Below are 22,976 nucleotides of genomic sequence, written 5' to 3'. Positions count from 1 at the left end.
ACCAAAAAAGTTAAAAAATAAAAACTTTTTGGCGGCATAATTTTTTGGTGCTGCAGCTCCACTGGCTTGCCTTCGCGGCTGGGTTTTTTTTTTTCGATCAACCTGTAGAAAACAGAATGTGAATACAATAGTGAAAAAATCACACAAAACAGGAAACGGGAAGAGGCTCATTAGAGGCGATTTTTTATTTTTCCTGCGACGGCGCTGCTAGGCTTTACCCGTGATTTTTGGCTCATCCACCCTTCTTTTTTCTTCGATTTGGTCATGTGGGTGTTCAAAATCAAATTTTAAATAAAGAGAAGAATTTTTACCTTCTTTGGCGGTCGAAAGTGGCTCCAGCAGGGCGGCGGGCGATTGTCGGCTCCCTTCTCCAGTGTTTGGTCCTTCTTCTCCAGGGGTGGGGCTGGCGGCTAATGTTTGGGTTCGGTGTAAAGTGAGATATTTATACCAGTCTCCCTTAAATATGGATCGTTTATCATGTTTGATCTCGACCGTTCGATTGCGATTAAAGAAAAAATGAATCTGGACTGTTTATCGCAATTTGATTTGGACCTTACGATCACGTTTAAAGAGGGAACGAATTTGGGTCATTCATTACGTTTAATCGCGATCGTCCGATCATGCCTGAGGAGGGAACATATCCGGAATGCCCACGCACGCGGGAACGCATCCAGACCGTCCGATCACGAGCAGGCAAATTGCCAGCGTGGCCTCCCGCATGGCACCGAGTCAACATACCTTGTCATACGGCGCACTTCGTTTCATCGGGACTGCTGACTGGTAATCCTACGTGACAGTTTTTTTAATTGTGATTTGACCATCAGTTTCTGATTTTTCTTTCAAAAATACATTCTGAACTCAAATTTTCATCCATTTTTTCCATAATTGTTTTTGGTTTCATTTTCCATCTGTTTTTTTTCTAATTTGACATTAAATAAAAATTTATAAATTTAAAAATTATATTTATATATATTTTTTTAATTTTAAAATTAATCTCGAACCAAATTTTAAGTCCAAATATTGCATATATATTTAATTTTTTATTATTATAAATATATTTGTTATTATAAACATACTTGTTACTTGCTTTTTCTTTTTATTTCACTCGTTTGTGTAATTTTTAGGCCTGACAAATTTTTTAAGTTTAAAATAGTTTAAGCTCTAAAACTTGTTTTCAATTATTTGACTTATGTATTTGATTTATAAATTTCTAACTTTGTCTTTATAACAGCCAACCTTTGGCTGCAAACCCCGCCATCGGCATAACCTTGCGATCACCTTGCATTTTGAACCGGTTACGCATAGTTGCGGATTTAGGCTCCTTGTGCACCAACGAGTCAGAGCTGGCCTTGGAAGTTATCAAAGGTCTGTGAGAAGCTGCAGCTCGAGCAGGAGAGGTCGAAGGCTATGTCCTTGCGGACTAGGGAGTCACTTCTAATGCAAGTAATACCGTTTGTAGATTTACTATACAACAATAAATCAAATATAATTATTTATAAGTAAATAAATTTTCATGTTTGTAAAAGATATTTTAATTTTTAAATATTTTTAATATCACAAAAATTAAAAACTAAAAAAATAATTTATTAACTAGACTTTGGAGTGCTGGAGATGGTCATCTTGGTTCCTCTTATAGACGCAGAAGAATTTATTTTTTAAATTGTAAATTTTTCATCTTTTATTTTTTTTTGTTATATTAAAAAATAATTAAAAAATTTTTTTTGCATTACATTTGAGGTTAAAATTTGCTTATTTAAAAATAATTATATATCTGATTTGATGTCACATGACAAATTTTTATTAATTTTATTAACAAACGAATATAAATTAGTACATAATTTTTTAAAATAAAAATATAAAAAAAAAATAAAAAATTTTAAATATTTGAAAATAATATAAAGTCCAATTTAACATTTAATCTCAGAATAAAATCTAATTTGAACAATTGTTGAGAGAATTTTTCCTTCCTCTATCATTTACCTTACTATTTATAAAAGTTACAAACACTGTGTTAAAATTTCAATTTATTTTTTTTAAAGAATCATTTCTCCTTCTCCAAGGACTTTAGGTTACAGTATATATTCACTACTATGTTTTTGTTTCGTACTCTTTGTGAATCTAAAGTATCTTTGCAAGTTACATATGTAGGCATGATTCTCTGAGGATAAGCTAGAGACAAACCCTAAATTACAAGCTAGCCATCATAAAATATACTCATTCCAACTGGCTCATGTTTCTGTCAATTACCAATTTCATTCAACTAGCATCTTCCCAGATCAAAATTTCTAACCAATTACCAAATCCCATTTACAAAACATATCTTTACATCGTAAGTAGCATTTTCCCTAAGCTGTCCGAAATCAGTCTCCCACCTGCTATTCCAACAAAAGGCGACGTCTTGTGGACTTGGAGAAGTTGGAGCTTGATGTCTTCCTCTTCTCATCCGATGTCCTGCCACCAGAATCGGCATTCTTGCTTGTATCTTCTCCTAATTTTGTCTGAACTTGTACTTTTGTTGAGCGGTAAAATTCAGTAATGTTCAGTTGGACACCTTTCGAATTTGGCAATTCTGAGTTTTTGCCAGACCCTTCAGAACTCAAGATTGGATTCTTTCTTCTTTTTGATTCTTCCAGTTCCTGCTGCCAAATTTCAAGGACACAGAAATAATCATGCAACTTTTTCAAGGGTATTCTATTTCTGTATATCCTTTTCATAAGACATAATCAATAATGAGTATAACAAGTTGATGAAGTAATGAACTAGTAAAGCACCAAAGGCAAAACCCAAGTCCCCCCCCACTCTATATGATAACCAAAACTAGCATTTTCTCCCTTATTATTTCACCAGATATCACCTTAACCTATCCAACTCGAAGAGTTTCTGCCATATGTTTGAATAGCGGCTACTGTTACTCCACAAACACGATGCAAATGCTACCTTCTTTGCCTCAGTCAATTATATCCATAACATATCAACTATTTTCAGTTAACCACACACCAGCTCTTAATCGAAAACCACAGCAGCCCCTTTCATTCTTCATGACAAGATAAATGACACGAGATTCAATAACTACCTAAGGTCAGAAGTCTAGTAGAAGAGCCTTGTTGGAAAAATAACCAAAACAACTTTATAAAATTCAAATGTTTTTTGGAGAGGAAAAAGGTAGATTTTTTGAGTTCAACACTTAATTCTATCTACAATATTTGAGATTCAATCCGAAATATAAACAAGGTAAAACTGGTCAGAGAGAAAAAAAAATAGCAAAAGATTCGTAAAAGTAGAGCAGAAAACAAATCATACTTTCTTCTGGTAGAACTTGTCAACTTCATCTGGAAAAGCAGATCGAACAAGCTCCATGTTTTCGTCTGTCAACAAAAACCAGCATCCATCAACAAGAAAAATCTGTAGGTCACTTGACTCATCCAACAGATCAACAGGCTCATCAACTTCTATAACGTCTCCTTGCTCCTTAGCACATTCTTCAACCGGTAATGTGTTGACGACACTACTTGACACGAGTGCAGCTTTCTGCCATTTGACCACAAAAAGTCGATGCCCATACCGAATCTTTATGCGGTGAATAGAATGAAAATCATATTGCCCATATAAGAAGGTGTTCACTGGATTTCTAGCCATTTCTCTTAAATATATAGTGGACAACATTGGAAGCATTCTCTGACGAGTATAAGATGACTCCCAGAGCTGGTGATAAGCCAAGAAATCAACCAGCATTTCAGTTTTTGGGCTTCCCCAAGATATAGAATTGCCATCAGTTGCTGCAAATGTAAATAAGTAGAATAATAAATAAATATCTGCGTCATACAAAGAAATAACCATAAACTGATGAGCTTCCCATGGTAGCCCACAATACAGAATGGGCAGCAGTTGCTCCATCTAAACAAAAATATTTAAATGATACAAATAAACCACCAAAAATTATGCGTTTTTCCATCATATACAGCAGCCATCTTTTACTGTGTCTAAAACAAATATTTATTATCATACAGAGAAATAACCAGAAACTTAAATGAACCCAAAAAAATGCCTGCGTAGAAATCCTAGAAAAACAACCCATATGAATGCATATTTCTCCCAAAAAAAAAAATAATAAATAGTAGATTAATTCCAAAAGGAAAATGAAAAAAGGAAGCAGGAACCACTAACCAGAGAATATGTAGAAAGAAAAAACTAAAACCAATTGGCTTGATCATAAGATGTTCAATTAAACACACTGCAAACACCTAGCTAGCATAAAAATCTACTGAAAAGATCAAATCAACCTATTAAGATCGATGGCACTTAAGAAACTGAACCATCATACCAGCATTGTTTCCATTATTGTCACACAAATAGAGCTCAATAATTTGGTTATTAGGAAATTTTGGTTCTGCAGTAATCTTGTTACAAACTTTAGTCCACCAGTTTCCGTGTTTCTTTTGCTCCTTTTCTTCTAGAGACTGCCATTAAAATAGATAATTGTAGTTATTTGGAGTGAAAAAGCAGAAAACCCAAAATCAACATATTATAAACCCAAAATAAAAAAAAAAGAAAGTTACCTTTTCACAGGGGACGCATGTACATTTAAACCCTGCAGATTTTTCTATACAACCATTAATATCAGGACCACAATATTCACAAGAAAACTTGAAATGTGCTCTCTTGTTGCCAGGATGCCCACAAAAGGAACAATGAGAAGATCTTGCGTTTTGCAAGCTCTCTTCTGAACTGTGCTCGACATCATTTAAAGACTTTAGTAGGCCCTGGCCTACGGGTGTAATGCCCTGGCCTATTTCACATAATCTGCCAAGAATTTTTCTTTTTTAAGAGAAGTTGTAACTATATTCACCCAAAATCCATATTAAAAACTATTAAACAAAAAAAAAAAAGACATCTAAATCCAGCTTAGAGGCACACCTATCCAATACCTCCTCTTCGCTAAACTTTTGGACAAACTGAAGAGCTGTATCAAGCCCAATTCCTTGCACCCCATGTAGGTCATGATCATTTCCAACCAAAAGTGAGATGGCTATCAGATGTTTCCTCTTCAGCCCAAGACCAACTTCAATATCTCGCATATGGTAGCATTCAAATGGTTCCTGTGTACATGAGATTCTCACACTTGCCAAATGTAAAGAGCCAACTATAACAATCAATGGGGTTTTGAATACCATTCACAAGAGTGCATAACAAACGACCAATGGATTTATAATGAAAACTGCAAGAGAAGGATGATTCAAATAATGGAAAAAAACAATTAGTCAAAAAACAACAATAATTGCCACATTCACCTTAATAACAATTTGGTCTCAAAATTTCGAACATTTAACATAAGATAGAACATAGAGAGGAGATGAGGAACAAGCTGAACAAATAAGAAGAAAGGGGAATAGCAGGTAGTCAGCATTCAACATAGGGTAGAGAGAAAAAAAGATTACAAGCCTAGCAAATAATTCTCAATTTATTTGGGTCCTATTCTCTAGGTAGGTAAAGGCCTTTATATAGCACTAATTGCAACCGATAACGAAAATGTAAAACTAAAGAAGATAAAATAATAAGTTTCTAAATCTAACTAGTATTCCTAAATAATACAAATAATTTAAAACTACTGAGATATCATAATAATTGAAAAATATTTCTTAAATCACTATAATTCTCCCATTTTAACATCTTCTCATCTGCGTTAGCAAGAATAACAGCATAACATCGATATTCATAACAATAATCATGTATGAATGCCTAATAATGCTGACTAATAGCAAAGAAATCATCTCAGTTTTGGCCAATGCTGTATTAATTTTCATGTTCATATTCATGGAAGAAAATGCAGCAATTTGCACAAATGTCTACATCAAAGCAAAAATTCAAGTTTACATAAATAAGTAACAGATTACGCCTTACTTTTGAATTAGGACGGATGGATTTTATCACACATTTCGCTCCAAATAGGAATGCATCACTATCAGATGTAATGCAAGCATCAACAAGACCATCGTTATTTAACTGTGCACACAGCGCTTCAGCCTCCCCTTTTGCTTTCAGGACAGGCATCCCAAGTAGTTCAAGTAGTTCCTACAAAACCGTTAATAGTCACTAAAAAAATAAGGACTTCAAAAAAAATGGGAAAAATAAAAAGCAAATGAAAGTATTCCTTTCTGAGATTAAAAAGACTAAAAAAACAGGATAAGAATTATTTCGCATGGACTCCTAAACTCTTAATAGTCACTAACTGAATAAGGACTTAAAAAAGGTGAAGATGAAAAAGAAAATATTTTCTTGAGCATGCCAAAAACAAGAAAAACAGGATAAGAATTATTTTGCATGGACAAAACAGGATTAACTGCAGGCAAATTATGCAAGGTGGATCACACTGCCTTCACACGAAGCAACACAGGTATATACAAATTTGTGCACAAGGACAAAAGAAGGATCTACTTGTTCTGAAGCACCATGGTTTAATGACCATCTAACTATAAGTAAGGCTACGCTTGAAGCAAACAAAATTTATTTGATAATCATTTAGAAACCCATAAAAATTATACGAATTCCTTTTGAAAGGAGAAAATTTGAGTTTGTAGACAACTCCAAGTGCTCTGACTAAATGAACTCAGTTTCCATCAAACAATTGGTCCTCATACAGCAGAATAAAGATAAAACGAACATAAATATAACCCGGGGGGGGGGGGGGGGGGGGGGAGGGGGAAGATTCAAAGCAGAGTAGCAAATTCATAGAAGTAATAGGGATTAGAATAAATTCACCACACATTCTTGAACACATTTCAAAAAAGCCCGGTTTCTCTCAACGGAGACACCCTCCTCGGCAACCGTCAAAGAGGATATATCCACGCCTGAAGACCGGAAAAAGCGTGCAATCCTTGCCTGAGATTTCAGAGGCGAGGGAGTTCCATCAACCACAAACACCGGAAATGCTCCAAACTGCAATATAATCGACAGCTACATTATACTCAAATTCACGCAACAGATAACTAAAGAGGCCGAAAGCTAAACCCATCACCACTTCTTGAAACACAAAGTGAAAAAATCAAGCCATATCGAACAGAGTAGAAAACTACTCCACAACAAAATTCACGAACCCATTTCTCCCGATCAAAATTACCCATATAAAATCAACCCAGATAACTACTATTTACTTTTCTGCGTAGCCAAATAGAAGCAAAAGTAGACGCACTTGGAAAAGAAAAGTGCATACCTTGGAAAACAGATTGATGGTACGGAAGAATGTGAGTCTAAGATGTGGGTTACGTGCATAGGCCTTGATAGCAGTTTCTTGCTGAACAATCCAGAAGGAGAGATCAACGGCAACTCGTTTCTCTCTCAAGTAATCGAATCCTTCGTGTCGAGCATAGGGCTTCAACATGTCCCAGAACTTTCCTCCCACTCCCATTACTTTCCAGTATTTAAAAAAACCAATCCGTAAGATGAAGAAGATGATGACATGAAAATCAGGGTTTGTCAAGAGCGTTCGAGAATTTGATCAAGCAACAGAAGAGCTTCAGAGAAGACAGACGAGCCAAGAAAAGCAACGGAGACAAATTTGGTAACGATCGGTATTTCTCTTTCTGTTTTTTCTTTTTTATGACCGTTGTAGCCCAAGTTTCTAGAAGCCCATGGGCCGAGTGGGTTTCATCCAAAAAGCCCACTATTTTCAGCCCAAGGAGTAAATGAGAGTTAATCAATAGATATAATGTATTTTGAAATAAAAAAATAAAATTAGGGAGAGTGTTTGGTGAATTTTGGATTTTTGGTAAATAACAAGTTGGTAAACAAAAAAGAAGGGCACCCCACACAGAGAAAAGTACCAGACCAGATGGAAAAAGAAAATTTGAAAAGGATCTTAAGATTTTCCATATCTACACCCTTTTTATTATATTTTGTCTATTTCAACTTATCAAACCCAACACTTGTACGCAATTATAATATATCAACTTCATTTGTCTCTTATATTTATATATATATATATATATATATGTATGTATGTAGAGCACGTGATACTTAATTAATCAATTTACCGTATTATAAAAATAATTAAATATTGAGAAGCATATATTAATTTTGCTGGTAAATTTTGTTTTCCGATACGAGTGATTTGTCTTAGATTGGTTCCTAATGAGATTTAATTTTAGTATACAAAAACCAATTTGAAATTTCTTAGCCATTAAAAGGAAAAGTAGTTGTAGCAGATATCTTAATTTATATTTATAGTTGAAGGTTATTATTCTCCATACATATTTTTTATTTGAAAAAAGCTAAGTTAGGTGTTACATAATAATTTTTTTACTAAAAAATATAATAAAATTGTTAAAATTTAAATCAATTTAATTACGTTAAATTTATTAATATATTAATAAGTTAATATCTGAATTTTGCTGAATTTATAATATATAATTAGTCTTTATATATAACATAATGTACTTAAAAAAAATTGATTATCTGCTATTATTTTTTTCTTGGCTGTTGTAAGTAAATATATGTATGTATCTTTGTTTAAGAGCAAAATAATAATAATAATAAACTTTCAAGTTGCAGATGATACGATCGTTAAACTGCAGGATCATATGCACCCAAGATTTGACAGTTAAAGAAGACTTCTTTCATTATTTTATAATTAGTAGTCAAACCCACACACTCTCCTACGCCCACTCTAAATCACCTTCCTTAAACTTTATTTAAATTTATAATTAGAACCATCCAAGCTTCTACCTTTCTTGTCCTCTTCTTCACATTTTTTTTCTTAAAAAAAAAAAAAACTATGAGCACAGCAATTGCCTCCTCTTCCTCACTGAATCACCACCTTATTCACCTTCTTACTCTTCTGGAGATCTCCACCCAGAAGCTACCTCTCTCTTTCTTCTTTCTTCTCCTTCTACGTCTTTCTCTTTTATATAGCTTCTTCTCCCGCTCTCACTATTCACTCCCCACTTCCATCTCTTCTTCTCCTCCTTCCTCTTTTTTCCAAAATCAGCACTTTCATCCATGGCTTCCTCTTCAGACCTCACATACCCTAAACAAAGAAAGCAGTTTCCCATCGAACGCAGACCTACCATGCTCAAAGATTTTCTCTCAGAAGATTTCAGTTCGTGTTCCTCAAGTGGGTTCAAATCGTTTCCTCGCGGACCCGCTGAGAATCCCACTCTTACTCCGATCGAATTCTCTCTCTCTGTTGCAAAAAACCCACAAAGGAGGACCCGATCAAATGCATTTCGAGCCGTCATTAAGGCCGTCAAAAGCCTCCACTTCGCCACCGTTAAGTCCCCTTCAATTTTACCCCGAAGCCTTTCACGGAGACTTTCCTCCAACAAGAACTCGTTCTCCACCAAAAGCGAAAAGAAAGAATCCGAAGTCAAAGTCACCATCAGAGTCAAAGATATCATACGGTGGAGATCGTTCCGAGACTTGATCGACGAGGAGAAATCTCCACCGTTGGATTCCGCATGCTCTCCTCATCATGGCACCACCACCACCACCACCACGGGGTCCACCACTACCAGCAGCAGCAGCAGCACTAGCAACAGCTCGAGCTGGTGCGATAGTGATTTTACCTCAGAAGTTTTACCACCGTGGGGCCGTAACTCGGACGACCAAGGTGACAAGGTGGGCGAGGTTGGTAAAAACTTTTTACCGGGTGTCGGCAAGGGAAAGGATTCCGTGGAGTCGACGACAGGAGTATCCAATAAGACTGAAGTGGGGCCCAAGGTAAGCAATTATTTAGTGCGTCGCGTTTATTGTTTGTCTTATTGTGTGTCGGCTGGTGAGGGTCCTGATTTGGATAGTTTATGATATCGGACGGCGAATGTGTCTCACTCATAGTGAGATTTGGTTGACTTTCTCATTTGTCTTGACTGTACGGTAACTGGGTTTACCATGTGCAGGTAGTTTATATATATATATATATATATAGGTACAGCTGTTTCATTTGAAACCCAGTTAGCACAGTTTTTATCTGATCAGACAAAAGAGAAGCTACCTATAAATGTTATCTTACATATAAAATATTCAAAAACTCTATCTTGGGTTTATATATTATTATTAATTTTCAAGTTTAAAATAATTAAACAAAAAGTTGGTAGAAAATAATATAATAGACTAGTATAGTAACTGCCTTTGCTTGAGCTGGAATTAAATCTTTAAATTATGATTTAAAGTTGAACTTGTTCTTGAAAGCACCTTTTTCATAGACTGCTAATTGTTTATGATTATGTTTTCGCTAAAGATAATTAATTAATTAGATTTGAAATATCAATTATTATACGAATTAATCACGAAAAATCATTAAAAACTATTCATTAAAAACATTGTTCATCTCAAGTCACGTTTTAAAGTTTTTTAAATGTCTTGTGTTAAGTTCTCAAATTGAACTGATTTTTCTAATGAAGTAAATTTCTTTTTGTAATCTCAAACATTTTGCAATGATAATAATTTGGATTAATGGAATAATGATGAACAGGAGGAGTCAGGATGTGATGAAAAAGATTACCAGAGCCCAGTTTCTACTCTTGATTTTCGATTTGAAGAATACGATGGAGGATCGGTCTCTTCATTTGATCAAAGCCTGGCTAATACGCAGAGTATGTTCCATTGTTTACAGTTCCACGTAGAGTCAATTTCTTTAGTTTCTATTGAGAGAATGATACCAATCTGTAGTGCTTATTGACAGAAACAAAGAAAAAGTTGATGCAAAAACTGCATCGTTTCGAGATTTTAGCCAAAGTCAATCCTCTGAATTTAGACGAATGGATGTCATCAACAGATGATAGCAGCAGTTTCAAAGAAGAAAAAGAAGGGTATGATGTTGAAGAAAGGGCAATGGAGCTGTTGAGTAATGTGAAAGTAATGTGTTCAATTTGGAGCTGCAAGAGCCATGTAGAGCAGCTTCTATTGGATTTCTTTACAGAAGAATTGACCGAAAACATGAGCAGACAGTCAATTGACGAAAAGCGTGAGAACGAGATGATTAAGAGAGCGAAAGCTTGGATGAAGGAGGAGAATAGGTCTGCCATTGGAGGGGGAATGGAGGTGAATAGAGAGGGCTGTGTAAGAGAAATGGAGAAAAGAGGAAAATGGGAAAAATTAGAGGAAGAGCAGGAAGAGTTAGCCTTGGAAATTGAAAGTGATTTGCTTGATATTTTAGTAGACGAGGTGTTATCCGATGTCTGCTCTCATCCTCGTTGCTGAACAAATTCCAAGGATCATTTCATATTCGAGTAAAAAATTTTACTTGGACTTCAACCAGGACATGCTTTGAATCAAGCCACCGCATTCCATTGGTCTTGTTCAAATGCATAGTGAATTACGTCCAATTCGATATGATGAGTAGGGTAGGGTAAAGATGTTTTTACCCCCGGAATCAAAGAGTGAAGCAGAGAAATCAGGAAAGAGTTAAAATTGGGTTTTAGGTGCAGCTTTTTTTGGAAGAAATAATTTAAGTTTTTTGACATGTAAAGATGAGTAGGAGGAGAAATAATGAGAGACGTAGCTCATGCTGTACGTTTAGGCAGAGTCTCTTTACCATGCCCAAGTCTTTTTCTTTTTCCTTTTCTGATTAAGAATTACCATTTCCCAAATTTTGTAAAGAAAATGAGTGAAAAAAGTGAGTGTGCACATTTATGGGGCAATTTTTATTTTATTAAATAGTATATAAATGTCTCAAAATTGGATTAGTGCTTATTAGCTTTCATTATCATTATTATTTCAATTTCTTGGTCTTCAAAGGCTTAAGTAATTATTACCATTAACAACTAAGATAAATTTTGTAACTACAATAGTTTGTGTTTGTCAAGTTATTTACTTTAAAGAAAGACTTTTAAAGAGGTTCATTTTGAGCAACCATAATTTATTATGAGAATACTTGAGGAAACAAAGCTATCTAAAATCATGTTATAATAGAAGAAGTAAGTATATTGATATGAAATTTCATTTCTACGAAGATCAGATTGTTAATACACCCACCAAGTCCCTCAAAACTTGGGCTGTCTTTTTTTTTTTTTTTTTTTTGCATTCTTGGGCTTAATGGTAAGAGCAATGGTGTATGTAATGGTCCATGTCTTACTATTTCTTTGTTTAATAGAAAATTATAACAGTTCATTGTGTTTTAATGTTCAACATGTTATCTTTTCTTCTTTGCTTTTGCATCATTTTATGTATTTTATAATCTTGAATTGAGGTATTAATATACATTTAGGATAATAAAATTTTAATAATTTTATATAAGAATATCTTAATTGTATTTAATTATTGAGATTTAGAGATAATTATTATTAGAAAATATCTCATCATTTTGGAAATAAATTTTTGCCATTGACTGATGTATATATTTGGTAATATTGTTTATCATTTGATAAAAGCTCTTAAATGACTTTTTCTTTCTCAAACTATTTTTGTTTTCTGAATGTAATAATCAATCTCTCAATAATTGAATCTAATGCCCATGTTTTATTTTTTATTTTTTTAGTTTTATTCAAGTGTTGTTAACAAAATAATAATAATTTATATACATATTTATTTAGATTGTATTCTACAATACGAGTATCTTCTCCTCCAATATTTATCACAAATTTTTTTTTAAAAAAAAAATATATCATAATTGAATTTAAAAAAAATTTCTCAATCTGTTTAGAATGTCGTAATATTAAAACAAGTTAGATTTAAACAATAAATATAGCAAAAGTAATTGAATGTAATTAGTTTTATTAAATATTATTAGATTCTCTTGGGGAGTCTCTTACTGCACCTTTTAGCAAATCTATCGGCTGAGATTATGGGGAGTCGGTGATTTCTTACTTCTATTTTACTAAGTACCATTGTGATTTAAAATTAATTAAATGATAACTTGATTGATTGATTTTTTACATTTAGTATATAAGATTTTGTTTACTTTTCTTTTTGTATTTGATAATACTCAACGTGCTATTGATAAGGCTATTTTAATAATTTTATATAAAAATTTACCATTACTTAATTACTGATATATAGAGGTAATATTACGAGACTAGCTTCACCTTTTACTTTTAAAATAAAAATTATGTTGTCTTATATAGTTCAAAATTTTTTATATACATACATATACAGAAAACTCAAATAAATTTTATTGAATTAAATTTAAGTGACTATATTAATTTGTATAGTACTATTAAAAATTTCAAACTAAACTTATGTAATATTTATTTTGAAAATATTTTTACTTATTTTTTATTTATTCTCTTTTTTTTTCTCTCATCCTCTCTCTCTCTCCAAGATTACAAAAATCCATATCCATGAATATAAATTATTAGAAATAGATTTACTAATAATAAATTTATGTATCAACTTGGTCTTATCGCTTAATAATAATATGATTGAAACTCTTGAATGATTTTCTTTTTCTTTCTCTAACTATTTTTCATTTTCTAACGAATGATTTCTCAATAACTGAATTTGTTCACATGATTTTTTTTCCTTCACTTTTATTCAAATACCATTAACAAAAAAGTTATAGATTATATGCATATTATTTTGTTAAAATATCATATATCAAACTATATTAAGAAGCTGTTAGCTTTAAAAAAATCAATATACTTATTGACATGAGTGGTATATTACTAAATTAGTGCTATAAATTATTATATTAATTGCTAAATTATTATATTAGTGCTATAAATTTATGTTATAAATTATTATATTAGTATCACAATTATAGGAACTTGATTAGCTGATTTTTTGTGTAATAATTTCTATTTTTTTTTTGGTGATGTAATTGTATCTATATATTGCCTATGAATAAAGAAGAATAATCATCCCTGAATTATTTACAAACTCTAAATAATCAATTTGTTAGAAAGTCTAATTTTATATGCAGTTATTATAGTGAAACAGGTCATTCAAAACAATAATGTTATGAAATTGTTAGTTATCTTGAATGGTGGAATTTCTCAAAGAAACCACGGAAAAAAAAAATTATAGGAAAAGCTATGATGACATCGTCTAAGGAAGTTGAATGTAATATGGAAGATAATTTGTAGCCTATAACAAATGTTGTTCACCCAAGTATTATCAATCAAGCAAATATTTTTTCTGTAACTTTTAAGAATACAACTTGGATTATTGATACAGATGCATCTAATCATATGACTAGAGACACTGGCCAGTTACAATCCATTAGCGCATCTTCTCAATCCGTTATATCTATAGCTAATGGGAGTACAACTCCAATTACTGGAGAAGGATCTGCTATTTTGTTTAATACACTCACTTTGCATATAGTTCTCATTGTCTCATTTCTTAAATATAAACTTTTATCTTTGAGCCAAATTACCTTATTCCTTGATTGCACAGTAACTTTTTAACTTTCTTTTTGTGTATTTCATGATATTCTGACCTGAAAGATTCTTGATTATAGTGTTGAATGAGGCAAACTCTACTACTTAGAATTGGCAGAAAATGGAAAATAAAAAGTTAGTCATGCATAGCAAACTAGTAGTGAAGAGAAAGCTCGAATAACTATATGGTTTTATGACATAGAAGATTGATGCATCTTTCTTTTAGATATCTTCAAAAATTACAATCACATTTATTTTTGAACTTGAATGTTTCTGATTTTCATTGTCATATTTGTGAACTGGTTAAAAGTCATCGTATTTCTTACTTACCTAGTATGAATAAATATTCTGAACTTTTTGTTGTCATACACTCTGATATTTGGGGCCTTGCAAAGGTTCATTCTCTGTCTAAAGTTTTATATTTTGTTACATTAATTGATGAATGTACTAGAATAACTTGGATGTCCTTGTTTCAGAGAAAAAATGATGTTTTCATAGTTTTTCAAACATTTCATAGATTGGTGGGACCTCAATATCAACGTTAGATTCGTGTTTGGCAATCGAACAATCGCAAAAGAGCTTGTTAATGTAAAGTTTAAAAATTTTCTGAGCCAAAAAGGTATTCGACATCATACCTCTTGCATATATACTCCGTAACATAATGGGTTGGCGGAGAGAAAAAATAGGCAGATAATTGAGGTAGTTCGTGCATCACTTTTTGGTATGAACATGTCTCATTTCTATTGGGTTGAAGCTATAAAATCTGCTACTTATTTAATCAATCGGACAACTTTTAAAGTATTAAATTTTCAAACACTATTACAAAAGATGGAATTGTTTTTCTCTATTCCACATGCTCCAAATCTTGAACCAAGAGTTTTTAGATGTACTGTTTATGTTCACATTTTTTAGAATCTTCAAAATAAACTTGATCTGTGTGCAAAAAGATGTATTTTTGTTGGTTATTCTAATTTTCAAAAAAGATATCGGTGTTATGACTCTCAAACTCAGAAATTATATATGACCTTATATGTATCTTTTTGCGAGGTAGAACTTTATTACTCAGGGGGAGTTCATGCACCTTCTCTTCAAGGGAAAATATTTGAAGAAACAAATGTGTTACAAAAAAATAACAGTAAAGGAGATGAAGATGTTTTCCTTGAGGTGGAAAAGATTCATGAACATGTTGGGAGAAGTAGTCAAGAAAATTTGGCAGAAAATGATAACGAACTGATGGTTTTTTAAAAAAAATATGTCAGAATTACCAATAGTTGCAAATTTACCTTTGATAACACCATTAACCGAATAATTAACTCAGAATGTCCAGAATACTTCACCCCAGGTAATTCTAAATCCTACATCTAATGAAACAAATATTTCTTCTGAATTTATGACTCTTAGATATCCACAATGGTCTACTAAAGGTGTTCCAAATAAGCAATATGAACCTAATCCTAAAGCCAAAGTTAAATATCCTATTAATAATTATATCTCTACTCATAAGTTGTCTGAGTCATATAATTATCCGAAGTTTCTATTCCTAGTAGTGTGCAGGATGCATTGAAGGATCCAAAGTGGAAAAATGCAATGAATGAGGAAATGGATTCTTTGCAGAAAAATTTCACATGGGAACTAATTCCATTACCCAACGGAAAAAAGATTATTGGGTATAGATGGGTGTATACAGTGAAACTTAAAGCAAATGGAAGTATCGATCGCTATAAGACGAGACTAGTTGCAAAGAGGTATACACAGAATATGGGGTGGATTACAAAGCGATGTTTGCATCAGTAGCTAAACTGAATACAATTTGCATTCTCTTGTCTATAACAGTAAATCGAGACTAGTCCTTACAATAATTTGATGTTAAGAATGCATTCCTTAATAAAAACTTAGAAGAAGAAGTTTATATAGAACTGCCACCATGATTTATATAAAATTCTTTAAGCAAAAATAAAGTTTGTAAATTAAAGAAGTGGTTGTATGGGCTTAAGCAGTTACCAAGAGCATGATTTGGAAGGTTTTCAGTAGCAATGAAAGTTTTTGGTTATAACTAAAGTAATTTAAATCATATTTTGTTTATAAAGCATAAAAAAGGGAAGGTAATGACTTTAATTATGTACATTGATAATATGGTCTTAACATGAGATAATTCTTGTGAAATGAAGTTATTATAAGAATATTTGGCTGCTGAATTTGAAATGAAGGATCTGAGATGGCTTAAATACTTCTTAGATATTGAAATAGTCAGATCGAAACACAGGATTTTCCTTTCACAACGAAAATATATGCTAAATCTTTTGACTGAGATTGGAATGCTTGCTTGTAAGCCAGTAGACATGCCCATGGAAATGAATCACAAGCTTGGAATTTTTCCAGATCAGGTTTTAACAAACATTGGTCGGTATCAATGACTAGTTGGGAGATTAACTTATTTGACACACACAATGCCAGATATAGCTTATGCTGTAAGTGTTGTAAGCCAATTCATGCACGCACCAAACAGAGATTATTTAAATGTAGTGTTTAAAAGTCCATTTTTCGAAGCCTTAATTCTCTTGAGCATTAATCCATATATAAATTCAGTGGAGCGGAAAAAATTTATTATGACGAGAAAAGAAAAAAGTGGGGAAGATAACCTAAAAAAGAAAGCAGTAGCAAATAATTGAAGGGAAGTTTTGGTTTCTTTTTAATTATATAAACCAATATTTTTAATTATCTTAAATTAGTTGAATTAATTAAAAATGTACACTTCTATTTAAGATAGGAACATCATTTCCTTTATCCTTAGTTTTAAATTAAACATATAAATTTATATTCATTAAAAATTAATTATAACTTTTAAAAAATCAAATTTTTTTATAAATTCAATCATTAATTTAATTATTTTTTCCCTTTCAATAAATACGTATTTTTATTTCCTTGTTTTCTTGATAATTTAATTTTTATTCATTTATAATTAAATTTATTATTCTCTTTTTACAATTATTGGTATTAATTTGTCAACAACAAACACAACAAGCAATCTAATTTCTAGGAGAAATTAAAATAATCCATACTATAATTTCATTACTTCATTTTATAAATTGTTTAGTACTCTATTTCATTCCGTATCAAATAAAATAAAAAAAAAATTGGAAGGAACGCAACTTTCTCCCATATATAAAATTTGGCCAACTTTTTAGTTTTTGAATTAATTACGATCTTATAATCTGGTTTACGCACTCTACCAATAATGTTAGAGTCTGATCCTCAATTATAAAATTCAGCCTAAAATATAGTATTTATGTTGTGATATTTTCTATTTTAACAATTCTTTAAGGTCAATAACATTGTCAATGAATGATTGTTTGACCATAACTTGCCAGAGATAATTCAAAAAATGTTTTGCCTAATAATGAATTTCTTCAAAGATCATCAATTCCTATAACTATACAACTTTGGAAGACGATCCCCATTTTATTTTGGTTATTATTTCTCTCTTGTCCCGTGATTGTATTGGACCATTCACTGAGAGGAATAAGTGCATATATGTTGCAATTTTTTTAAAAAAATTTTGCATCGTCAAATATAAAATCAACAGTACCACAAATGTCACAATTCCTTAAAGATTGTAATACTTATGGTACTGTTGATTTTATATTTGACGATGCAAAAATAATTTTTCAAAACTGCAATATATATGCACGTATTCATCTTAAAGGACAGTCCAACACAATCACAACACGAAAAAGAAATAATAACTAAGGAAAAACATGGACTATCTTTCAAAATTGTACAATTATAGGTAGTGATGATCTTCGAAAAGTTCATTGGCCAGTTTTTGTATGACCCTCATACAATTTCTCTCAAGTTGTTATCATGTAATCATTTATTTGATAACATTATTGACCCTAAAGGATGGTTGGAGTGGAAAGTTCAGAGCATAAATACAATACTTTATGTTGAATTTCATAATCGAAGACTGAATTCTGAATTATAACTTTATTTTGAATTGCATTGGCATGGTTATAACATCACAAACACTTCAAAAGCTAACAAGTATACCGTACGGAATTTTATGGATAGGAGAAAAGTTGGTGGAATCAGAAAGGGCAAGCCAAGTACAGTCGATTGAGACAGCACCTCCATCTGCAAAACAAGTGTTGTTAATCAAACCTAAGGTTCCAATTTCACCATTTCTCTGGGAAATCAATGATGGAAATTACAGGACATGAAAATTCATCTGTGTACTCCCATTAGCATAGCAGGCAGTACCTGAAACCATAAAACCTCTGCAAATTATAAACACATCTTAGAATCCCACAATGTAACACCAACCAAAATCAATGTTCAACAAAGGAAATGTGATTTATCACCAAATTCGTTATTACAGAGAGATCAAATTAGTTTAGTCGACAAAGTGCTTGTGCTATCTACCAGGACAAACTGAATCCCGTGTTTGCAAATGAAGGATTTACGATCAGCCGACCAGACCTAAAATCTGGCATGCATATAATCTTAGAGATAGTAACGTCGCTAATTCTGATGTTACGTAGATTCTAACTCGAAACAATATTTCATGTAAAGATATAAATAAATGAGTGAATAGATATGTTTGTACCATATTGAGCAGAGTTTTGGACGAGGGAAAGCAGTGAATTGTAGACGTCAACGCAGACAAGCTTGGAACCTGGAAGCTTTTTCCGAAGAGAATTCAATTGATCAAAGAGTTTGGAGTTGACGACTAGTGCAGCTTGGTTAGCTTTCTCTGAACATTCCCTATTTGGTCCTCCGCCAAGTGTTCTCTGCGATGGCGCACACCCAATTGGAGGTAAACTAAACACTCCAATTCTTCTTGCTCCTACTCCACATAATTGCTGCCATTTCCACGTATTACCATGAAAAAAATAATACCCAGAAGAAAGAATATAACTTACATGTACATGTACATATATATATATATATATATCTGTTTATAATACCATGAACATTTATTTACATATGTATGTATGTGTGTATGTACACCTGGATGAAAGCTGAAGCTGAGCTGACTACTAGATCAGTATATGAATATTATAAAGAGCTGCTCTGAATGTTGTGGAAAATAAGTATTTGCAATATCATCACTTACCGAGCAGACTGCTCAACTTTCCATGTACGTTGTTTACAGGGAGAGCTATTTATAAGCTGCTACTAAACCTCTGAATTGATGATCAACTGGAGTGTAGCTGTGGACTGATGGTGTTTACCTTTGGCAATAAATGAATGGGTAAGGATGACAGTTGCTTTCCGTTTCATTTATTAGAGCAAGTCCCCTACTCCGTCTACTTTGAACAGGATCATACTCAGATCCACCTACCAAGTGTTATAAATATGTATATATATATATATTATACATATACATTGCTCCAATTTTTGTGAAATTAGAAAATTAAACTGAGGGCTGGTTTTGGTTGAAAATATAAAGAGAAAGAAAGAAGGGGAAAGAAGTCTCTGTATTTACAGCGAGAGGATTTAAGAGTGAGATATTTATAGAGCAGGAGAAGTTTATAACCTGCGGCTAATCTTTTGTGAGATCGGTCGATGATGGCAATAATAATGGACCCCGCCATTCCTCTGAATTGATGATCAAATGGAGGTGTAGTTCTGAACTGATGGTGCTTACCGCAGTCCAGAAGATAGTGATCCATGGTTTTAAATGTGATGCATTTTTGGCATCCTCTGGTTTTTGCAAGTCGATAAGTATATATACACAAGTGGAATGGTGATGAGCTGTACCACCATCAAAATGCAGGTGTCAGCTCCTGTTTTTACCAAAGTAAAATCAGAATCATACAATTTTGTTTTGATTTTCTGATTACCTTCATCTTTTAAGTGCGTTTTTATTCATTTATGTCATATATCATATTTACTTGAAAGAAAAGCCAGGGGATAGTCTTGAATTTAATTACACAACCCACCCATCATACAGATCGATGAGGTTGATTAAGATGGCAACTTTTATGCATGTTGTAGTTGAAGCTGCATATCTGTGGGTGCGTATACACGTGTGTTTGCAATATTGATTATATATATCATAGCAAAATTACAAGGACTTCTGCAAAATGCAAAAACAAGCTAACTAATTTAAAATATAAACAACAAATTTTAAATAAAAAAATTATATTTTAATTAAGTTATAAACAACAAACTTGATGGATAAACCAGCAAGAAACAGAACTCGATCTGAAAGCAAGACAGCTGCTAGCACCAAAACTCAAATTTTATTTTCAGCTAACCAGCTTACAATTAGATGAGTAAGCTCATACCTTCACCTCTATTAAGCCAGTTTGGTCTTTAAATCAATTATTCCCAAATCCAAATATACATTGCTCATTCACCATCTGAAAGCATTTAGAATCCCAGACGCTAAAAGGATTGTGTTACTTAAAACAGTCTCGGCCTACGAGTTGGAGAAACAAAATCACTGTAGATATTACGATCAAACTGGAAGGAGGGACTACAGACTACCTGAAGAGTAGCATGTCCGAACTGCTCATATGAATGTGGATACATCATTGCAGCACTAAGCCACTGAACGTATAATCCAACCCATAAAAAGCCCATTTAACTTCTTGGGCATAATTTATTTATAAGTTCATTGAAGCAGAATAATTTTATGATGGCAACGCAAGAAATCCAAGCGCTTAGCGTTGGAAGATAGCTTTAAGAAACAATATTTTTAATCATCTTATATAAGTTGAGTTAAACTAAACATATGGCCTTCTAATTTTAATGCAGGAACATCATTTCCTTTATCCTTAATTTTAAATTGAAAGTATAAATTATCTTCATTAATAATAAAATATAATTTTTTTAAAAATCTTTTTGTTTCTGAAATTCAATTGTTAATTTAATTATTTTTTCCGTTTTGATACATTTGTATTTTTATTTTTGTTGTTTTCTTGATAATTTATTTTTTATTCACTACAATTAAATTTATTATTCACAATTACCGGTATTAATTTGTCAACAAACACAAAAGGCAATCTAATTTTCAGGAGAAATTAAGATAATCACAACTTCAGGTGTATTAAAAATGTAATATAATTTAGTTACATCATTTTAGAAATTATATAGTACTCTACTTCATATCACATCAAATCAAGAAAAAAAAATTCTAGGGGAAGGATGGTTTGATTTTTCAAGAATTTGCTTAAGAGTTCTGAGAGAGAAAAAAGTGAGACACAGTTACGAACAAATTTGATATCTATTTAAATTTTTATTTTGAGTAAGTCGAAATAGCTTACGGTTCTCTTAATTTTTCATGAATATGTATACAATAGGCTGCCATTCAGGAATTTTGATGTGTATATGTTTTTTTTTATTTAACAGCAACCATTGATACTTCACGTTTATTTAAGGGTTTGTGAATTTAATTTTGATTTACCTCCAAAGCTTCACCCTCAAGCAAATGATCAACTCATGGAAAACCTATGTCAAACTCTGTTGTTCTTATGGGATCTCATGGCCTCACCAAAGGGTCTTTGGTCTTTCTAAATTACCCTGCGCAGCTTATGTTTAAATCCACAAAGGTAAAAATCCTCATCTCCTTTGTTGAAACAAGTGTTACAGGTTGTAATACAGTCAATCTTATGATTATGCATTTGATCTTTAGCCTACTAAAAATCAAATATATAATCTTAAGGTTGACTATGTTAGAGCCTGTGACAGTCGTTTCAACAAATGAAAAAAAAAAACTGAATTGATTATCAAATGGAGGTGTATATGTGGACTGATAGTGTTTACTGCACTTGATTGGGATCTTGAAAATATCTTTAGTATAAATGAAATGGTAACTTAAGATGGCAGTCTTAAGAGTGTTTCTTTCCTTTTTGGACTATAAGATTGTTTGCTTGCTTTTCCCCCCCTCTGATCACATGTTTTATAAAATAAAAATAATAACTAAATATTCATTGAGCTCCGTTAACATTTGAAAATTATCAATTATAGAGTGAACGGCAGGAATGATCCAGATGAATGGACAGGGTGAACAGCTCAGATCGCAAAATCTAGATCCAACGACCAAGATCTAAAAAATGATAAAAGAAATATAAATACTCTTAAAACTAATGACCCATATTGATTGAGCAGCAATCGGACGGCGGATGCAAGGGCCATATAAAGGAAACCCCAATCAGGTTTCCTCTCATTCGAGAGAAAGAGTCCACAATTAGTGTGGATGGCCGGGAATGGAGTTCAGGACACTTGAACTTTTGCTTTCGTTGCATTGCTTAAGATTTTCTGGCGTTAGTTAAATTCATGTAATTATATAATTGTATAATTATCTGAGTTCGTGGCGTGAAAACAGTTTGAGCAAGACGCAAAACATGAAGTAAAAGTTAATGAGAATTAAGGGCATCGATGAAAAAAATAATTAGGGATGTCAATAACGAAATCGATAAAATTAAGGGAACAAGCGAGGGGAATTGGTGAGAGGAAGAACTATATTACGTACAGGAATTAAGTAAAAGGAACTAAAGTAAATTAATAATGAAAAACTCTGCTAAATAAAAAAAAAAAAGAATTAGAGGAGTAAATTAAATTATAATAAATAGAATAAAAAGAAAAAGGCATTTAGGAAATAACAAATTAATTAAAAAGAGGAATTAGATAAAATAAATAGGATGAATGAATTGAAAAAAA

General features: G+C 32.4%; 2 protein-coding genes and 1 long non-coding RNA gene across 9 annotated transcripts; 1 reads left to right on the top strand and 2 right to left on the bottom strand.

Annotated features, from left to right (window-relative positions):
• Positions 1–2,233: 2,233 nt before the first annotated feature.
• On the bottom strand, positions 2,234–7,579 carry LOC110814130 (flap endonuclease GEN-like 1). Of its 4 annotated transcripts, none has more exons than XM_088220007.1 (8): positions 7,208–7,579; positions 6,760–6,933; positions 5,899–6,069; positions 4,915–5,096; positions 4,557–4,800; positions 4,322–4,457; positions 3,301–3,776; positions 2,234–2,639 (listed from the first exon to the last, which is right to left on the bottom strand). In XM_088220007.1, exons 1-8 carry the CDS (start codon positions 7,400–7,402, stop codon positions 2,376–2,378), a joined length of 1,842 nt encoding a protein of 613 aa, XP_088076133.1. In that variant the 5' UTR covers positions 7,403–7,579; the 3' UTR covers positions 2,234–2,375. The 4 variants fall into 4 exon arrangements, with proteins under 4 accessions (XP_088076133.1, XP_088076131.1, XP_088076132.1 ...); XM_088220005.1 differs by having other exon boundaries at positions 6,757–6,933; positions 7,208–7,578; XM_088220006.1 differs by having other exon boundaries at positions 2,234–2,636; positions 6,757–6,933; positions 7,208–7,578.
• A 1,262-nt stretch (positions 7,580–8,841) lies between these two features.
• LOC110825271 (DUF4378 domain protein) lies at positions 8,842–11,579 on the top strand. The gene is made up of 3 exons (XM_022055720.2): positions 8,842–9,711; positions 10,463–10,583; positions 10,673–11,579. The coding sequence occupies exons 1-3, from the start codon at positions 8,992–8,994 to the stop codon at positions 11,188–11,190; spliced, it is 1,359 nt and encodes a 452-aa protein (XP_021911412.1). The 5' UTR covers positions 8,842–8,991; the 3' UTR covers positions 11,191–11,579.
• Positions 11,580–18,226: 6,647 nt separating this feature from the next.
• On the bottom strand, positions 18,227–20,146 carry LOC148253697 (uncharacterized). 4 transcript variants are annotated; one of them, XR_015819312.1, is made up of 3 exons: positions 19,291–19,802; positions 18,913–19,168; positions 18,275–18,566 (listed from the first exon to the last, which is right to left on the bottom strand). It is a non-coding gene; the product is annotated as an uncharacterized LOC148253697 (long non-coding RNA). The 4 variants fall into 4 exon arrangements; XR_015819310.1 differs by having other exon boundaries at positions 19,317–19,801; XR_015819311.1 differs by having other exon boundaries at positions 19,423–19,801.
• Between the last annotated feature and the right edge of the window lie 2,830 nt (positions 20,147–22,976).

The sequence above is a fragment of the Carica papaya genome, chromosome 5 (genome assembly GCF_054855325.1).
Source record: "Carica papaya isolate Zhongbai chromosome 5, ASM5485532v1, whole genome shotgun sequence".
Lineage (NCBI taxonomy): Eukaryota > Viridiplantae > Streptophyta > Magnoliopsida > Brassicales > Caricaceae > Carica > Carica papaya.
The sequence above is the reverse complement of the archived record's forward strand: the minus strand, read 5'-3'. Positions and strand labels throughout refer to the sequence as shown.

What these genes read in the sequence shown, in the direction of transcription:
- LOC110814130 (XM_088220005.1), bottom strand. Translation starts at nt 7,402, where the DNA reads ATGGGAGTGGGAGGAAAGTTCTGGGACATGTTGAAGCCCTATGCTCGA. An exon ending in AATGTGTTCAAGAATGTGTG is followed by an intron (nt 6,070 to 6,756) that starts GTGAATTTATTC and finishes ACGGTTTTGTAG; the next exon opens with GAACTACTTGAACTACTTGG. An exon ending in CCATCCGTCCTAATTCAAAA is followed by an intron (nt 5,097 to 5,898) that starts GTAAGGCGTAAT and finishes TCATGTACACAG; the next exon opens with GAACCATTTGAATGCTACCA.
- LOC110825271 (XM_022055720.2), top strand. Translation starts at nt 8,992, where the DNA reads ATGGCTTCCTCTTCAGACCTCACATACCCTAAACAAAGAAAGCAGTTT. An exon ending in AGACTGAAGTGGGGCCCAAG is followed by an intron (nt 9,712 to 10,462) that starts GTAAGCAATTAT and finishes AATGATGAACAG; the next exon opens with GAGGAGTCAGGATGTGATGA. An exon ending in AAGCCTGGCTAATACGCAGA is followed by an intron (nt 10,584 to 10,672) that starts GTATGTTCCATT and finishes GCTTATTGACAG; the next exon opens with AAACAAAGAAAAAGTTGATG.